At 37.9% G+C, this 20,789-nt stretch overlaps 1 protein-coding gene across 6 annotated transcripts in view; it reads left to right on the forward strand.

Moving 5' to 3' along the window:
- Window positions 1-20,789, forward strand: part of cdc14b (cell division cycle 14B) — a 32,086-nt gene that overhangs the window by 5,292 nt on the left and 6,005 nt on the right. For 5 of the 6 annotated variants that reach the window (XM_062025478.1, XM_062025479.1, XM_062025481.1 and 2 more), the window contains exons 4-11: window positions 2,740-2,832; window positions 2,924-3,000; window positions 3,766-3,832; window positions 3,908-4,058; window positions 4,134-4,364; window positions 7,188-7,326; window positions 15,564-15,729; window positions 15,793-15,887. In XM_062025478.1, coding sequence (XP_061881462.1) covers window positions 2,740-2,832; window positions 2,924-3,000; window positions 3,766-3,832; window positions 3,908-4,058; window positions 4,134-4,364; window positions 7,188-7,326; window positions 15,564-15,729; window positions 15,793-15,887 — 1,019 coding nt within the window. Of the gene's footprint in view, window positions 1-2,739; window positions 2,833-2,923; window positions 3,001-3,765; window positions 3,833-3,907; window positions 4,059-4,133; window positions 4,365-7,187; window positions 7,327-15,563; window positions 15,730-15,792; window positions 15,888-19,446; window positions 19,556-20,789 lie in introns of all 6 variants that reach the window. The other variant, XR_009821705.1, reaches the window with a different exon arrangement.

Below are 20,789 nucleotides of genomic sequence, written 5' to 3' on the forward strand. Positions count from 1 at the left end.
TCTAAGAATCACTCCTACTCTCCACGATATTTAAGAGACCTTCAGAGGTGTCTTAAGTGGTTAGGAGTTGCAGGGGATGGCACTGAGGCGAGAGACGTGCGCGAACGTTCATCTTTGTTTGATGACGAGCAGCTGATCAAACGGTATCGTTTAGACAGAGCAGGTATTATTTTTGTCACAGATTTAATAATTTTCGATTCCTTGTTGATTTCTGCATGTGGCTGCAGTGGACTAGTATATATAGAGCCACCCACACCAGTTTCAAATTAGTTGCCTAATTAATGAATTGGAAATAAAATGTTATGAGAGTAGCGTATGTGTGTGGCACACACATACGCTAGGTCAGTGTTTTTCAACCTTTTTTGAGCCAAGGCACACTTTTTGCGTTGAACAAATGCGGAGGCACACCACCAGCAGAAATCATTAAAAAACGAAACTCAGTTGACAGTAAAAAGTCGTTGTCGCAAGTGTTGGATATGAATTCAAACCATAACCAAGCATGCATCACTATAGCTCTTGTCTCAAAGTAGGTGTACTGTCACCACCTGTCACATCACACCCTGACTTATTTGGAGTTTATTGCGGTTTTCCTGTGTGTAGTGTTTTACTTCTTGTCTTGCGCTCCTATTTTGGTGGGTTTTTTTTTTTTTTTTGGTATTTTCCTGTAGCAGTTTCATGTCTTCCTTTGAGCGATATTTCCCGCATCTACTTTGTTTTAGCAGTCAAGAATATTTCAGTTGTTTTTATCCTTCTCGGTGGGGACATTGTTGATTGTCATGTCATGTTCGGATGTACTTTGTGGACGCCGTCTTTGCTCCACAGTAAGTCTTTGCTGTCGTCCAGCATTCTGTTTTTGTTTACTTTGTAGCCAGTTCAGTTTTAGTTTTGTTATGCACAGCCTTCCCTAAGCTTCAATGCCTTTTCTTAGGGGCACTCACCTTTTGTTTATTTTTGGTTTAAGCATTAGACACCTTTTTACCTGCACTCTGCCTCCCGCTGTTTCCGACATCTACAAAGCAATTAGCTACCGGCTGCCACCTACTGATATGGAAGAGTATTACACGGTTACTCTGCCGAGCTCTAGACAGCACTGACACTCAACAACAACACATCATTTGAAGATTATAATTACTGCTTTGCAAAAAATATTTTTAACCCAAATAGGTGAAATGAGATCATCAGAGGACAAATTTCACCACATCTAGTGTGTGTGTGACAATAATTGGTACTTTAATCTTTAATTGAATCTCCCACGTCACACCAGACTATCTCACGGCACACTACTAGTGTGCCGCGGCACAGTGGTTGAAAAACACTGCGCTAGGTTACAGCATGTGAGGTGAGTGACGTCAGTGAGTGTGTGGGCGAGAGAAGAGAGGGAGCGGTATTGTGAGTGCGAGCGGGGACTAGTTTGTTTTGTGTTGGATTGGCTGTGTGCAAGCAATCAATAAAGCAAGATTTGCAACTAATCGCCGGACTCAACATTCACTCTAAAGTCGTCCGCTGTGGAGACCCACTGCCGGGTAAAGTGAAGGGTGTTGCCCCGAGCATACATCCTGGAGAAGTGTCTCCCCTGCCTCTTTGTTACGGTCTGGGAGCAGGAAGCAGGAAAGGTGCAACAAAAAGGAAACATTTATTTTTGATTCATTGCCAATATTGTTTGTTTGTTTTGTATTATTTTGTAGTTTATTGTCAAAATATACACTCCCATTGTCCACTTAAATATTTCTAAGATATTTCTTTATTCTTAGACAAGGGATTCCCTTCCGTGATTGGTCATTTCTATGGACACAGAAATGACGTCACCTAAAATTCCGTTTACGGCACATAGTAATGTCGTAATTCAGCTCTGAGTGTGACACTTAAGATTCAGTCCTACACCTCGCTGAAAGTGTGATTAAGACGCTTGATAACTAACTTTTAAGTGCAGCTTTCAGCGAAAAATTTATTTACTCTTAAGTCAACTCTTAGCAGACTTCTTAGGAGTAATTCTAAGAAGCTTGATAAGTACGGCCCCTGATCCACTGAATAAAGAGCTCCAAAAATCTTGATCCTACACTTCTCTTTTGTAAAGTAAATCTGAACAGCCGATAAGGGCATCTACATCAACTATATGATTTGCCTGAGAAGCTTGACAGGACACGAAAAAAAATAAAAATTAAAAAAAAATTTTTTTTTGTTTTTTGTGGCGGGCCGCAACAAATAAATGAATGTGTGGGAAACACTGCTGTTATCCCTACTTATTTATCTTACACCTATCAACTATGCAAATGAGGTGGTGACATCATGTAGCAACTTTTAGGACAGCCAATGGCTACTTTCCTTACTGAGGAGTTGGCATCACTGGCCTGGTGACATCTTTTATGACGCCCAAGTCTTCTTGCTTTGAATGAGACATGTTCATCTTTCTTTCTTGCCGGGCAACCTTTTACTGGTTACTAAACCAAGAGTTATAACGTGATTAAATGTTGCAATACCAAACTGTATGTATAACATACCTTTGAAATGGCTTTCTTGTCATTGTTTCCTTAAAAAAAAAAGTACATTGCCATTAAAACCATCATACATTAACATCCTTTTATACACGTGTAAGAGCCATTTGTTTAAGCAGCTGTTCAAAGCTGCCACTTTAAATCATAATGTGCTCAGGTCATGTTTCAATGATGCGATTAAAATGTCCCGCACAAGGAAATGCAGTTTGCTGTGACGTGACTTAATATAATTCATGTCTTTGCACAGTCCGTTACACTTTCAAGGAAGAAGATTGTGTTTTATACCGGTGTGGATCCGAAGAAAGTAGTCAATGCTGCTTACCTCATAGGCTCGTATGCAGTGAGTGGAAACAGTATTTTATACATGGTGCATAATGACTGTTTTATGCACCTACTGTACTAAGACAATTTGTGTATTTATGCGTGTGTAGGTAATGTACCTGAATATGACACCAGATGAGGCCTACAGTCTACTGGTGTCCAAGAACTGCACATACATTCCATTCAGGTAAACAAGAGTGTATTTGTTGCAAGTCCAAAAGTTTCAGAGCAATATTAGGTACACCTGCACTATCTATTGCAATATAAGGTTGCCCAAAATACTAAAATATGCTATCAGTTTTTAAATCGTACACTACCGTTCAAAAGTTTGGGGTCCCCCAAACAATTTTGTGGAATAGCCTTTATTTCTAAGAACAATAGACTGTCGAGTTTCAGATGAAAGTTCTCTTTTTCTGGCCATTTTGAGCGTTTAATTGAGCCCACAAATGTGATGCTCCAGAAACTCAATCTGCTCAAAGGAAGGTCAGTTTTGTAGCTTCTGTAACGAGCTAAACTGTTTTCAGATGTGTGAACATGATTGCACAAGGGTTTTCTAATCATCAATTAGCCTTCTGAGCCAATGAGCAAACACATTGTACCATTAGAACACTGGAGTGATACTTGCTGGAAATGGGCCTCTATACACCTATGTAGATATTGCACCAAAAACCAGACATTTGCAGCTAGAATAGTCATTTACCACATTAGCAATGTATAGAGTGTATTTCTTTAAAGTTAAGACTACGGTAGTTTAAAGTTATCTTCATTGAAAAGTACAGTGCTTTTCCTTAAAAAATAAGGACATTTCAATGTGACCCCAAACTTTTGAACGGTAGTGTATATTATGTCGGGATTGGTTCTAAAATGAGGCATACGTATGATTTGGGTCTTTATAAGGCTGGATAATTTGTTGCTAATAGAAATGAAAATCAAATAACCTGGTGTTTCTCAGAGATGCCTCGTTTGGAACCTGCATGTACAAACTAAACATCCTCGACTGCCTCCGTGCTGTCCACAAGGTACGTCTCCGTTCTACCACTCGTTCGTCTGCTGTTTTGCTGAGTCACACTCCTAATGAGATTTCCCTCCGCCAGGCGCTGCAGTACGGCTGGCTGGACTTCTCCAACTTTGATTTGGAGGAATACGAGCACTATGAGAGGGCGGAAAATGGCGATTTAAACTGGATCATTCCGGGGAAATTCCTTGCATTTAGCGGGCCTCATCCCAAAAGCAAAATAGAGAACGGTACGTCTGGTGTAGCGCATCAACTGTTGTTAATTATAGCAACTGTCACCTTAAAACACAAATTTGTTACTTCAGGCTACCCTCTGCACGCTCCTGAGGCCTACATCCCTTATTTTAGGCAACACAACATCACCAATATTGTGCGACTCAACAAAAAGATGTACGATGCCCGGCGCTTCACAGATTCGGGCTTTGAACATCACGACCTCTTCTTTGTGGACGGGAGCACGCCCAACGACACCATTGTCAGGAAGTTCCTCAATATAAGTGAGAACGCAGAGGGAGTCATAGCCGTCCACTGCAAAGGTACGGAACCGATTGGATAACATACTCAGTTAGCATCCTTAACATTTCAGCAACCACTTTGTGATATCTCCTTAAAGGACAATGCAATAGTGACTTAAAGTAGTCAATGTGCAGCTTGAACAACAGTTTGGATGTACTGACATCTGAAATTTTGTTTCGGAATGTCTCAATGAACCCCAGTGCAAGCTGGCAGCACTCATGCAGCCCCAGACTGACACTGTTACAACCAAGCTAGACTTTAAATAGGACTATATTGCTACTTACTTGTGCCGTCAGCTATTTAGACAATAATGGATGTGTGTTGACTAGAGTTGGGAGAAATAATCGATTTTCAAATGCATCGCAATTCGTACATGGGCGATTATAGAATTGATTAGTAAACGTCGATAATCCATTTATTTATTGTAAATAAAGTAATGCAGACCGTTCTAAAATTTGGCTGACTGAAGCGAGCCACCTAACCAACAGAGCCGACCGGCTCCTTTATTATAGGATACTTACGTTCCAGTTTGTCATGTGAGAAGTAATTTAACTGTTTTTATTACAAAAGCACTGTTTTTTAAAGTTGCAAGTGATAAACGCTGAATTAGGGAAAGAAATGTAAAACTGCATCAATATACATTAATTAAATATGCATCAATATTCCATAGCTCCTGAATCGTAATCGAATCGTGAGGTGTCCAAAGATTCCAACCTGCAGTGTTGACTCATTTTAAGTGTGTAGTAAATCTATACTGCTGTACAAGCTGTACGCTGACTCCTCTAAATTAGGGGTGCCCCGATACAAGTTTTTCACTTCCAATACGATTTGAGCCTTGAATATTGGCCGATGCGGATCTTGATCCAATACGATATTAGCACTAATCATACACACTGATTATTTTGTTGTGCAGAATACTACAAATGCTTGATCAAGTGAAAATATTTACAGAACAATAGTACGTATGAAAAACACTAACCTATTTATTATTAACCGTCTGGAACGGAGTGTTGCTGTTATTCAGTTGAAGTGGCCTAATAATTTTTTTTTTGGTGACATCTTGCGGACACTAATTCATTCAGTTAAGCTTACGATAGAGTAAACTGAATGATGCAGATATATTTGTTACTGGATACTTTCTAATATGCTTCTGCCTTGGAGACGTTGTACCTGTAATATGCAAGTATAATTATTTTTACTTGTTTATACTGACAAATGTGTTTTAGACTGCAATATTGTTCAATTAAAGACTATTACGTTTGTGTGCTATAGTGTGCTTAGCTGTTTTGTAGCTGCTAGGTCACAGTAGCCTATAACTTACAATGTTTACCTTTTGTAAATGACTTCACTAAAATACAAGAGTAGACCAACCTTGTGTGCTCATTGCTTGAATTTTACTGACTTCACATCCGGCTCACGTCCCGCCCATTATATATGCATGGTGGTCAAGCTAGCTCTGTTCTCAATGGGTACTATGCGCCATTTAGAGGTTATCAGAAAAGGGCAAGATTTTAGGAAACGACGACGAAAAAAGCAGCAAACACTCCAGTCCAAGTGAGCAAAGTCAAAGAATGCATGAGTTTGCAGTGATCACTTCGTTAAAGCTTTGTTTGATATCCTTTTTACGCTTATTAGCTCCCATTTAAGTATTATCTTGATATTATTTGTATTTCTTAAACACGTTTGCCATGCACCTTGATACCAATTTCCTTGACCCAGTCACACACAAATAAGTTGTAGACCTCCATGCTTTTCCAACTTTCCATCTGTTTTGTCGAGTAGAATATCGTCTGTAGCTCAATAGTTAGATATGTCTGGGAACGCGACCAACATATAATCCTTGATATTGCTCGACAAATCTTTTTTTTTTTTTTAAATATATATATATATATATATATATATATATATATATATATATATATATATATATATATTATAAGTATAGAGATCCATTCCATTGCCTAGTTAGATTTTTTGCTGGTATCTGCTTTTTGCAGGAAGATTTATGCCTGTTTTGTACTCCGATAGTTTGCGTGCTGCTTGTTGTACAACAGCCATCTTGGTCGACCACCAATGGTTTTCACTTCCGGGAAAAAGTCAAGTGACGGAATACAAGCAATTGGAGGACATTTAGATGTAACCTGGCTTTTCACAAATTAACACGCTGCAGGACTGCTTCTATCAGAGATTTTAGACGCAAGCCAATATAGTCCGATACTTTTTTTTTGGTTTTTGTTTGCTGCAATCATACCAATATCCACATCAGATCGGGACACCCCCACTCTAAAGTTTAACCAAGTTTTTTATTTCTATGGTATTCTCCCTTGAGAACTGGCATACAGTAAAAGTTCCTGAAGTGTGAGGTATTGAGGTACTATTTTATTTAAAGGACAATCTGCAGTTACATTAAAAAAAATGGCTGCACCAGATTTAGCATAATAAAGTTAAAGTACCCATAATTGTCACACACACACTAGGTGTGGCGAAATTATTCTCAGCATTTGACCCATCACCCTTGATCACCCCCTGGGAGGTGAGGGAAGCAGTGAGCAGCAGCGGTGGCCGCGCCCGGGAATCATTTTTGGTGATTCAACCCCCAATTCCAACCCTTGATACTGAGTGTCAAGCAGGGAGGTAATTGGTCCCATTTTTATAGTCTTTGGTATGACTCGGCCGGGGTTTGAACTCACGACCTACCGATCTCAGGGCGGACACTTAATGCTAATTTCCGTCTGTAGTCCTTTTAATTTAAGGGGTGTACTCACTTCAGTGAGATACTGTATATTGTTCTGCGACCTAGCTTGACTAATGCTGTAATTTCACACCTTTCCGGTGCATTTCAGCGGGTTTGGGGCGCACTGGCACTCTGATTGGCTGCTACATGATGAAGCATTACTGCATGACGGCGGCGGAGGTGATTGCTTGGATACGGATCTGTCGCCCGGGGTCCATCATCGGGCCTCAGCAGAACTTTGTTGAAGAGTAAGTGCATGGCAGCTACTTCCAACATCTCAGTTGTTGGTTTGTCTGAATGTCATGAGCTCCTGTTTCCATGCCAGTGTTGTATGAAGCGGAATAATGTTGCTTGGAGTTGTGCCAGTGCCTGGATGTCAGAGCTATTGATTTAGGTAATCAAGTATTCTATTGATTAGTTGCCTAATATGTATTTTAGGGAAAAAAATGGAAATAAGATAATAAATGTAATTTTTCTGCTTACTATAACTTTCGGGGACGGCGTGGCGAAGTTGGTAGAGTGGCCGTGCCAGCAATCGGAAGGTTGCTGGTTACTGGGGTTCAATCCCCACCTTCTACCATCCTAGTCACGTCCGTTGTGTCCTTGGGCAAGACACTTCACCCTTGCTCCTGATGGCTGCTGGTTAGCGCCTTGCATGGCAGCTCCCGCCATCAGTGTGTGAATGTGTGTGTGAATGGGTGAATGTGGAAATACTGTCAAAGCGCTTTGAGTATCTTGAAGGTAGAAAAGCGCTATACAAGTACAACCCATTTATCATTTATTTATTTCTCTTTTAAATAAATGCACATAAGCGACATTTAAATTTGTGTTAATAACACAAAATATAAGAACTCATATGCACTTTATTGCAGCACTTGTGCGGAAACTATGCTCACGTATTTCAAAGTGCCAGGCACTCCATACAGTCCGGATTTTATCAATTGCTATTACACTCATTAAACATATACAATACCAACAATATAGAATTTAAAGCTTTTTTCTAATTGATTTAACCGTTGCAGCTCTACTGGATGTGGTTTAACTCCCCACGTCACGTTGGCCTTCTCTCAAAAGCCCACTAGTTGAGACTAGAAATGTCCGATAATGGCTTTTTTGTTGATATCCGATATTGTCCAACTCTTAATTACCGATTCCGATATCAACCGATATATACAGTCGTGGAATTGACACATTATGCCTAATTTTGTTGTGATGCCCCGCTGGATGCATTAAACAACGTAACAAGGTTTCCCAAAATAAATCAACTCAAGTTATGGAAAAAAATGCCAACATGGCACTGCCATATTTATTATTGAAGTCACAAAGTGCATTGTTTTTTTTTAACATGCCTCAAAACAGCAGCTTGGAATTTGGGACATGCTCTCCCTGAGAGAGCATGAGGAGGTGGGGGGGGGGGGGGTTGAGGTGGGGGGTAGCGGGGGTGTATATTGTAGCGTCCCGGAAGAGTTAGTGCTGCAAGGGATTCTGGGTATTTGTTCTGTTGTGTTTATGTTGTGTTACCGTGCGGATGTTCTCCCGAAATGTGTCATTCTTGTTTGGTGTGGGTTCACAGTGTGGCGCATATTTGTAACAGTGTTAAAGTTGTTTATACGGACACCCTCAGTGTGACCTGTATGGCTGTTGACCAAGTATGCCTTGCATTCGCTTGTGTGTGTGAAAAGCCGTAGATATTATGTGACTGGGCCGGCACGCAAAGGCAGTGCCTTTAAGGTTTATTGGCGCTCTGTACTTCTCCCTACGTCCGTGTACACAGCGGCGAATTAAAAAGTCATACATTTTTCTTTTTGAAACAGATACCGATAATTTTCCAATATTACATTTTAAAGTCCGATACTATCACTTCGTCACTTCCTGTCAATGAGAAAGGACGCAAAGAAGAAAAGCTCCGCTTCTGCTACCGGAGTTTTTGTTAAGTCTGAAGATTTTGACCACTGATTTGACCACTGATTTGCGATCACAGCCACAGGAGAGTCACCTGGCATCTTCGATCTGATTTTGGTCAGTTGAGAGGCACTGATACGCTGAAATAAGGCGAGTGGAAGAGCCGTTAGCCTCAAGCCAAAGGCGCCTCCCGCAGTTCAAAGCGGTTGCCTAGCAACCAAAAGTTACGGCGAGTTTACAGCTGTTTTAAAGTGATCCCGACGTCGCAGAGTGATATAAGTTGACAGGCTGACACCTCAAATTGATCTCTGAACGGCGCAAGGTACGAAATTGTTGAAAAAACAAGTTAAAAGTGCCGCAAGTCGCTAAAGAAGTAACTGCCCTTAAGACATAAGAGGCGCTGACGTCAGTGATTGCCGCAATGCCAAAAGTTAAAGGATTGACTGGAAAGACCGATTTGAAGCTGGGCACAGGACATGATGGGATTCAAGAAGGGATACTACAAAAAATACTCCAGGAATTTAAAGAAGAAATGATAGAAAAATTGGAAGAATTGATGGATGGATGGAAAGAGGATATGAAAGAAATGAAAGAAGAAATTAAAAAAGAGAACAACACCAGAAATAAAGAAGCCACTGAAATGAGCAAACAAATGACGATCCTTCAAGAAGACAACAACATGCTGAGGAACATCATAGATGAAATGGATCAGGATAAACGAATGAATGATATTGTGACAGGGCACCGAATTAAACCAAGATCCTATGCGAAAGCTGTGAATAATGAAGGTGAACCAGATGAAATGGATATGGTCTCAGCAGAACAGCAAGTGGTCAACTTTCTGCAATCAAAGGAAATTGAAATTGACATTAATACCATCGAAACATGCATCCCACTGAACGGAAGAAACAACAACGCCACTCCAGTCGTGCTCGTGAAACTCGTAAACAGAAAATCTAAAATGCCATTGCTGAGACAGGGAAAGAAGCTGAAGGGAACAAATGTGTACATGAATGAGCATCTCACAAAACGTAATGCTGGAATCGCCAAGAAAGCACGCGACTTGAGAAGGCAGGGAAAAATCCAGGGAACTTGGAGCACCAACTGTAAAATCTACATCAAGCTGAATGGAGGTCCAGAAGCAAGAGTAATTGTTGTCCATGACATCAAGGACCTGGACAATTTTTAAAGTTTACACAGCTACCACAACAACGATGATAATGGACTGACAGAAAACAAACACCCAAATTCAGCATCGGCACTACTATGTTCCAAGGGACGACTAAACAAGAGGACCTAGATTCAGGATTGCATCCACCTACACTTAAAGAGATTATTGAAACAACATCAAAGTTTGTTGAACAAGAAAATATGGAACTAAAACATTTCTGCAACAAAGATCACAAAAACCAGGATTTGGAAAATGATATAGATCCAGATACAAATTTTTTCTCCCACATCAGTAATAGTTGTTTTTATTATACAGATGATCAATATAATAGCAACATTGAATGTGATAACAAATTGTCAATTATTCATTTTAATAGTAGAAGCTTGTATGCAAATTACAACAACATTAAGAACTTTTTGGAACACATCAACGAACCCTTCAAAGTGATTGCTGTCACAGAAACATGGATTGATGATAAAAAAGGAATAGATTTTGATCTGGAGGGATATGAACTAAACTACATCAACAGAACCAACAAAAATGGAGGAGGAGTAGCTGTGTACGTGATGAAGAACCTGAACTACAATGTGGTAAAAAACATGTAATTTGCCATAGATAATATCTTAGAATGTATAACCATTGAAATATGTCAGGAAAAAAGCAAAAACATATTCATCAGTTGTATATATAAATCACCTAAGTCAAGTATAGAAACATTTGAAGAATGGATCAAGGCAACTTACATGGACAATGGTCAAAGAATAATGTTTTTATGTGGTGACTTTAATATTGACTTATTGAACCACAACAAGCAAAAGTCTATTGATGACTTCATTGATACAATGTACAGCATCAGTCTATATCCTAAAATCACAAAGCCAAGCAGAATCACAGGACAATGTGCCACGCTTATTGATAATATTTTTACCAATGATTTTGATAATAACACTACAAGTGGTCTACTTATAAGCGACGTTAGTGATCATCTGCCAGTTTTTACAATATATGATGGAAACTACAAGAAGAACATGGAAGACAAAAGGACATTTCGAAGACTATGCACAGAGAAGAGGATGACTGCCTTCAAAATTGAGCTACAAAAGCAAGATTGGGACAATGTGTACAATGAAAAAGAGGTTGATGAAGCATATGAACATTTCTTAAACAAGTTCATAATACTTTATGACAAACATTGTCCATGGATACAACTCAGTAACAAGCAGAGAAAGAATAATCAACCATGGATGACAAAAGGATTAAAAAATGCTTGTAAGAAGAAGAATACACTATATAGAACATTTATAGAACAAAGAACTATAGAGGCAGAAATTAAGTACAAAAAGTATAAAAACAAGTTAACAGACATACTACGATCATGTAGAAAAGAATATTACAGTGAATTATTGGACAGGAACAAAAATAATATGAGAGCAACATGGGGCATCCTCAATAGCATTATTAAAAATGGAACTAAGAGGGACTACCCTCAATACTTCTTAGATGAAAATAAAAAAAATGACAACATAAAGGAAGTAGTTGAAAGCTTCAATAATTATTTTGTAAATATTGGACCAAAATTGGAAGAAAGGATTCCAGACCCAGTTCCAATTGAGGACTATAATGATACCATAGAGCGAAATCCCAACTCCATGTTCCTCAGTAATGTGACACAGGAGGAAATAGTTACAATCGTGAAAAAATGTAAATCTAAGACTTCAACTGATTGTAACGGAATTGATATGGAAATGATAAAAAAGGTTATTGAAGAGATCTCAGGACCATTAATGTATATTAGTAACCTATCATTTCAAACAGGTACATTTCCAAACAAAATGAAAATAGCTAAAGTTGCACCAATTTATAAGACTGGAGACAAACATCAATTTACAAATTATAGACCTGTTTCTCTACTTCCACAATTTTCTAAAATCATTGAAAAACTGTTCAATAACAGATTAGAAAGTTTCATAAATAAAAATAGAATACTCGAAGAGAACCAATATGGATACAGAGCTAATGTTTCAACTTCAATGGCTTTAATTGAAATTACAGAAGAAATTACCAATGCAATAAATAGTAAAAAATGTGCGGCAGCGGTTTTTATGGATCTAACTAAAGCATTTGACACAATTAATCACAATATTTTAATCAAAAAACTAGAATGATATGGCATCAGAGGGTTAGTCTTAAACTGGATAAGAAGTTATCTAACGAACAGGAAACAATACGTGAAGCTAGGCGAACACACGTCTACAACGCTAAATATATCCTGTGGTGTACCTCAGGGATCAATATTAGGACCTAAATTATTCAATCTCTATATAAATGACATTTGTAAAGTTACAAAAGATTTAAAGTTAGTATTATTTGCGGATGATACAACAGTGTTTTGTTCAGGAGAGAACACACAGGAGATAATACAAATAACAGAAGAAATTAACAAATTAAAAAGATGGTTTGACAAAAACAGACTATCGTTGAATCTTAGTAAAACTAAAATAATGCTATTTGGTAACAGTAGAAGAGAAAGTCAAACACAAATACAAATAGACGGAATAGAAATTGAAAGGGTAAACGAAACCAAATTTCTAGGTATAATGATTGATGATAAATTGAACTGGAAATCTCACGTAAAAAATATACAACATAAAGTTGCAAGAAACACGTCAATAATGAATAAAGCAAAACATGTTCTAGACCAGGGGTCTCAAACACGCGGCCCGCGGGCCAATTGCGGCCCGCGAGACCTTATTTTACGGCCCCCACCTTAATATGAAAGTTTAATGTTAGTGCGGCCCGCAAGTTTTAAATGAATGGCGCTTGACAGCGTTGTGTGCGGAGCTGAAGGAATCTACCAATCACGGTGTGGTATAAGGCTCTCGACACGAGGGCGTGCCGTGATGGCACTGCCTTTAGTGTCCTTTAGAAACTGTCACCGCATCATCTTTTTCACCATACTAACAGCTTGCAGGCCCAGACACATGGGTGAGGCTTCTGCAGACACACGTAAGTTATTGCAAGACATACTTGAGGAACAGCCACACATGTCACACTGAGGGTGGTCATATTTTATTTTATTTATTTTTTAACACTGTTACAAATATGCGCCACACTGTGAACCCACACCAAACAAGAACGACAAACACAATTCGGGAGAACATCCGCACCGTAACACAACATAAACACAACAGAACAAATACCCAGAATCCTTTGCAGCCCTAACTCTTCCTGGCTACAAAAACACCCCCGCTACCCCCAACTCGCCTCCTCCCAATCCCCCCACACACACCTCAATCCCCCCGCCCCCATCTCCCGAATTCGGAGGTCTCAAGGTTGGCAAGTATGCATTGACGTCAGTTGCGTGATGCAAGCAGAGAAACATTTTGCTGCTTTTCCACGACACACGCTCTTCCTCCCTCCCTCCCTGCCTCCTTCGCTCGCCCGCCTGCTTGCTCCCGCCCCCATTGTAAACAGTCCGGGCGGGGAAGACGAGCGGTCCGGTAGCTTCCAAAGCACTCCGCCGAAGGACCTAGCGACAATACAAAAGTGTGGTGCACTTGACCCCAGCGCTGATACTCCGACAGAGAGTCGCTGGGCGAATCAGACGTGTAACACGTTAGTGGTGATGTTAGCCCGTTCGGGGCTAATTGTGCTACCGTAACTGTAAACTCCACGGCGAGCCCCGACACCCCGATGTGTCTTATTTCATTTAATTTAATTTCATTTTTATTTATCTCCTTCATTGATGTGCATCTTTGATCGATAGACAAGTATACCTCAATTATTCAATTATACATTTACACACCAAAGCCTGAGAAGGAGCAGGATGAAGAAAAATCTTATATTTTTCTGCCCCCTTCAACATAATACGTAGTCTTACTTAATGATATCATATAAACCAACAATTACATCCAAATATAACGAAAACAAACAAAAAACCACACAAAAAAACACAAAAAGTGCAAAACTTCATGAAGTACAAACCGAACAAAAAAAACAAAATAAGTAATATACACCTCACGGGATGATACAAAACAAATATAAAACAAGGCAAAAAATAAGTAAAATAATAAATATAAAGCAAAATGTAAACACGTATGGCTGTCCATATGATCTTATTGTTCTGTCTTTATATATTTTTTCAATTGGAATATATTTTTACAATCTTTTATCTCATTGTAAAGAGAATTCAATAGTTTAACCCCCACCACTGATATGCACATTTGTTTTAAAGTTGTCCTTGAATACTGATGTTGGAAATGACCTTTTCTTCTATAGTCTTCATTCTCAGAAGTTGCTAGGGCGGGAAAGCCATTCAAAGAAGGTGAATTCATTAAAAAGTGCATGTTGGATTTTTTTTAAGAAATCTTTTCTTGCGGCCCAGCCTCACCCAGTTTCTGCATCCAGTGGCCCCCAGGTAAATTGAGTTTGAGACCCCTGTTCTAGACCAAAAATCCCTTCATATTCTCTACTGCTCACTAGTGTTACCATATCTGAGCTACTGTGTAGAAATATGGGGAAATAATTACAAAAGTACACTTCATTCATTAACGGTGTTACAAAAAAGATCAGTTAGAATAATACATAATGTTGGATATAGAGAACATACAAACCCTTTATTTATTGAATCAAAAATACTGAAATTCCACGACATAGTGAATTTGCAAACAGCTAAAATTATGCACAAAGCAAACTATAACCTGCTACCCAAGAATATACAACAATTCTTCTCAAAAAAAGAGGAGAAATATAATCTTAGAGAAAAACGTAATTTAAAACATTTGTTTGCACGTACAACACTTAAGACCTTCAGTATATCAATATGTGGAATTAAATTATGGAATGGATTAAGCAAAGCAATCAAACAATGTACTAATATGATACACTTCAAGAAACTCTTCAAACTTAAAGTGTTTACAAAGTACAAAGAAGAAGAACCATGACAAACATTCTCAATTTATTTCATCCATCCATTCATTCATTCTTAAAGTAATCTTACTTATCTCATCATATGAAATATGACTTACTTCACCAATTATTATTATTAAATTCTTACTATTATTTATTTATTTATTTTTATTGTGATTACTTATGGAGTTTATTGTGAAAAAATTGTGAACAGGAAGTGAACAAAAAGTTTTGCAACTGTTATGTAAAGAAAAGGGGTAGGATTAAATAAGCTCTGCTTCTTCCTACTCCTTTTCGAACATGTTGAAAAGAAACTGGAAATTGTGATGTATCATGTTGTATGCTTGCATGTTCGAAATAAACTCAAACTCAAACTATCAGACATCTCTAGTTGAGACTAAATCAACTGCCACAAGAGAACTAACTTTTGGCCGGTTGCTATAATCTTTTTTGCACATCCCTAATCTTATGTACCTGATGTACTGTGATGTTCTCGTCTGACAGGAAACAGAACAGTCTGTGGGCTGAGGGAGACGTCTTTCGGGAGAAGATGCTCGGCGAAAGGGAGAACGATAAACTGGTCGTGACAAGAATCCTCTCCGGAGTGGACGACATAACCATTAACGGCAGCAACAAGAACAGGGTGTCCAAGAAAGGAGAGCTGGAACTGGTAAGTTTTGGAAGCGAAACAATACGCCACGATGTCAACTATAAAACTTGTGCTGTTCTGCAGTATAACGATGACGATGAACGTAACGGCCTGACGCAGGGCGACAAACTGCGAGCCCTGAAAAGCCAGAGGCAGGCTAGATCCTCCAGTTCATTATCGTAAGTACCACCGTGGACCAAAACTGTTACGCGCACCAGATCAATTGACTCAAAAATGAAGGTAGGGATGATGCTGCCATGTTTACAATGTAATTAGATGATCCCCTGAAGGGCACGTTGCATTGTAATAGTGTAGCTTTCCTGATGAGCTAAGGGGCTGTGTAGTGTTCCTCCTCTTATACATCTTAGTTGGTTCTTTGGAATAAGTTTGAATTCAGGTCTAGGGGGAATATAAGCCACTCTATAATCTATTAGTGGTGATTAATATGTCAAGCATGAGGAGTGACTTGGGAAGTGATTTGCGGTGTTCTGGTGGAAAAGTAGGAAGCCAAATTAATTTGGAACTGTCAGTGTCTTGGGATGTTTGCAATCAATGGAAGACTGGAGAGTGTAAATAACTTATTTGAAATAGGAGTTTGTACGTGTCCTGTGCCATTTAGTACTATATTACAGAGAAGAACGTTGAAACAGAAAATGTGTGCGAATGTTGAGGTTGCTGCTATTCTGAAATGCCACAGAAAGAAAAGTAAGGACTGTAACACCGAATTATTACAACGCAACTAAATTTGGCCGACCATAGCGCTTTTATTACTATCGTTTTATCGTGATAATGCATATTGTTGACACATTCTAGTTGTGTCCTGAAAATTTGACAGCGACAAGAAAAACATATGCCCAATGCAATGTAGCATCCTGGCTAGCAGCTAACATCCCTCCACAGTGCCAAGCCACTTCCTAAATCAGCAATAATCGTCTCCATGGCGGCACAACAACTGTGTTTTACAAGTATCACTCGACGAGGAATAGCTAAATATACTTCACATTGTAGGAGGATACAATAAGCCTTGCTAATCGCTAACACAAGCTAGCACTCTTGAATGTAAACAAAAGGGGTGGATTCATACAAATATCGACTGTAACGATACCAAGTATAAGAGCCGTATATAGTTGATTCGACAATGATTTGATCAATATTTTTGTTGTTTACAAACTAAGGAAATAAGTCTTTGGACATCGATGCACTTTAATAGAAATAAAGGGATTCAAATTAGAGCTAACAGTAGGAAATTAAAATTAAAATATTGTATTGATATTGTTACATCACCATCCTGTGTTTTTTGTCGGATTATAATTTTTATAAAAAATTTGATCAATGATTATTGCAATTTTAGGTTTCAGCATTGGCATGACCAATATTTTATTTATTTATAAGTGGTTGATTTATATAGGCTAGTAAGGTAAAGTTTTGTACCTGACGTCATGCTAATAACATCACGTGACACCTCTGATGAAGACTGCAGAAGCAAGATAGCTGAAACTTGTCAGGTACAAAACTTTACCTTACTAGCCTATATAAATCAACCACTTATAAATACACATTAATAGGCTAAATGAACCTCTTCAACATATGACTGTAATCGCTTGGTATTGGATCAATACCCAAATTTGTTGTATCACTCAAAACTAGTATCCAAACAACAGAGAAGTGCTTATTACAATTTAACAGAAGCGTAGATATAACCATGTTACAACAGAAAGTAACTAGATGCTAGCAGTAAATTAGTAATAGTTGTGAAAAGTCAATCCAACAGGAAATGACGTAATATGTTTACGCAGACGTCATCAGCCAAATTAGAAGCCTTTTGTAACTCGTTTTTAATTAATTGAATTATCATTTACGTACCAAATAATATATGGTGATATGTCATCGCAGGAGGCTGCAATACACATCGCAATATAGATTTTAGGCCATATCGCCCATCGCTAATCACAACATATAGCAATGCGCAGATAATACACACATATGCAACTTAGTAGCTGTGAGTTGCATTCAGTTCGTGTTGTAATATTACATGAATTAAGTTTAATTAAATTAATTATCAGCAGGACCAGCGGTAGAAAAATGGATGGATAAATGGGTTGTCGTCATTATCACAGTATTGTTGAACGTGCTTAAAAGTACTGGTACACACTGAAATCTTTCAACAAAGTCTTTTTTTAAATTTTTTATAAATTTACACACTCTTAATATACTTTAATTGGCAGAAGAAACATTAGATTTTGTCCTGGCTTCTTAAGATTCCTAGGATAATTTTTATTTGAGTGTTTAAATATGTTTACCTTCTTCCGTTTTAATTTGTAGAGGTTTTAGAGTGTTTTTGGTTTTTTATGGTAAAGGAAAAACGGGGGTATCACGCTTCACTCACGGTTTATGTGACATAACGTGGGTTCACTTCCTGTTGTAGACACGCCCATGTATGGACCTTCATTCACATCTGTCACTCTGTCCTAAGAGCACGAATGTGGGTCTAATTTTCACAAGTAAATAGGTTAGTTGTTCAAACAGCAATGTGATTATACAAGTTTAGATTTGGGTACAGTTAGTTGTCCCTCGCCAAATCAAGCTTTAAAATTTGCAGCTTCACTCTGGCAGATTTTGTTATTGTGTTTTTTTAAGCATGTTTTATGTATTTTGGGGGTAAATTAAGCATAAAAATGGTGAAATAAACTAAAAAATATCAATGTAATAGTACTGATGGTTAGTGGATGAGACCAAACCAATCAAAGCACGCTGTTATATCAAGGCATTACTATATATTCGATTAAACGAGTATAAAGGGGACTATGTGGGTGTTGTTTCATGTCTAGAGGGCTCGGATAATTTAAAAAAATATTTAGAAGTTAATAATAAGTTTTTTATGCTCTATGAAAATATACTTTTTATAATTAACATTTAAGGCTAATAACCAAATAACAGCAATAAAGGAAGGTGTACTGTAACACATTTGTAATGGGGAAAGACTGTCTTTTAATTCATGTTAGCATTACATAGCTGGCGATCAGCATGCTAGCTGTTTCTCTAGGAAATGAGCAGTATTATTGGGTTGTTTTTTTTTAATCCGGTCAACAATCACAGTTTTACGATGAATAAAATTGTCAAATATTAACCATCCGTAATTGTATCACGCCTTGGCATTAATACTGGTAATTGTTACATCCCCAATGAGAAATAAGGTTGTCACTTTGAGAGAGAAAAATCCAGCATAAATAAAGCAAGAATTAACGAAGGAAAAGTCAGTGTTACAATAATGAAGTTAGAATATTGCAAGAATAAAGTTGTAATCATGCGAGAGTAAAAATGCAGTATTACAAGAACAAAGAGGTAATTCTCTAAGATGAAAATGCAAGATTAAAGACAGAATTTTGCGAGACAAAATGCACACCGTTTGAGCAAAGTTGTAACTTTGCAAGAAAAAAGTTGTAATATTGCAAGACACAAGTCATTTTGCAAGATAAGTGGCAGTATGAGAGTCTGAGTATGTTATTTTGCTGGGGTAAAAAGGCAACAATAGTTGTCCTTTTGCAAGAGAAAACAATTATTGAAAGAATAGTCAAAAAGTTGCAGTTTTAAGATTAAAGACATCATTTTGCAGGAGAATAGTCATAGTGTTATGAGAATTAAGTTATTTGAAAGAAAAAAAGGCGTAATAACGCCACAAAAACTGTTGGAATTATAGAAGATAAGTGGCAATAGAAGTAAAGTTGACATTTGTATCAGGCAGGTGGTAGTGTTCTGCTGCGGCCTCACGGGGGCGCTGTGGCCAATGTGTTGCCTGTCGTTTAAAAGATAGCTGAGGGAAAGTGGTGCAGTGTAAGGTTTGAAGGAGGTAAGAGCATGCTACTTCCTCTTTCAGCTACAGCATCTTCCTGTACAATTGGTTGCACTGCCATTGAATGGTGCGGCTGATTTGTTCTTTTCTTTTTTCTTTTTGCTATGGCACAACTTGGATATGTAATAAGTAGATGCATTACTTTTAAGAGCTGGTCTGCTGTATTTGCTAACAGCAATCCATCGCGCCATTGCTCAGGATATGAATGAACCGACATTTGTTTTTGTGCCTGGCTTACATTCATGCTTCTAGCGAAGAAGAATTGTTGGTAAAGGAAGTGTTTTTGTCCAGTAAAGGCCTGTTTACGCAATTTAAGAAAGTTACAACAATAAAGTTGTTAGTTTGCTTGAAAAAAGTCACATGGCAAAATGTTATTTGTGTGATAAATCAAACAAAACTTTTTTTTATTAATATGAGAATAAAGGTAATATAAGATACAATTTCTAATTTTAGGACAATACTAAAGTTTCTTCTAAAGTATCTCTTGAGATCATTTTTAATTGTAATATTAATAAAGTCCAAGTTGGAATTTTACACATAACGATGTCATATTACGAGAATAAAGTGGTACTTTTATACAATATTTGAGAGAGTGAGGTTGTAATCTTGCGCGATAACTTGTAATATTACTGAGAGGAAAAAGTTGTATTACAAGCACGTAAATGAAAAAGAACAAAGTTATTATTTCTCAATGTAAGTCGTACATTTGTGTGAAGTCAATGTTAAAATAAGGTTATCATTTTGTAAGAGAAATTTTGCAGTAGAGTCGTTATTTCACAGAGAAAAAATGCAGTTGTCCCTCGTAACACTGCGCTTCAAATTTTGCAGCTTTTCGTGCTTTACCTTTTCGCTAATTTTTTCTGTTTTTTTAAGCATTCTCTACAACATTTGTTACCTAAATTAAGCATTTTCAAGCATAAACATGGCTAAATGAACTAAAATGACCAATACTACAGGAGTACGGACAATTAGATAAGACCAAACCATTCAGAGAGTTAGTTTAGTGTTGTGGCCACAGGCAGCATTACATGTCTAAAGTACGCTCATAATGTTGAAACATGTATTTAGAAGGTAATAAGCAGGTTGTTTATGCTCTATCTACGAAATATCTGATTTATTAATAAATATTATTACTTTGGGTAAATGCATATATCGCGGTCATAACCTTAACCAATTAACAGCAATAAACAAGGTAGTACTGTAGTTGGAATTTTGTGGGGAAGTAGTTTTA

This window comes from Entelurus aequoreus, linkage group LG17 (assembly GCF_033978785.1).
Source record: "Entelurus aequoreus isolate RoL-2023_Sb linkage group LG17, RoL_Eaeq_v1.1, whole genome shotgun sequence".
Lineage (NCBI taxonomy): Eukaryota > Metazoa > Chordata > Actinopteri > Syngnathiformes > Syngnathidae > Entelurus > Entelurus aequoreus.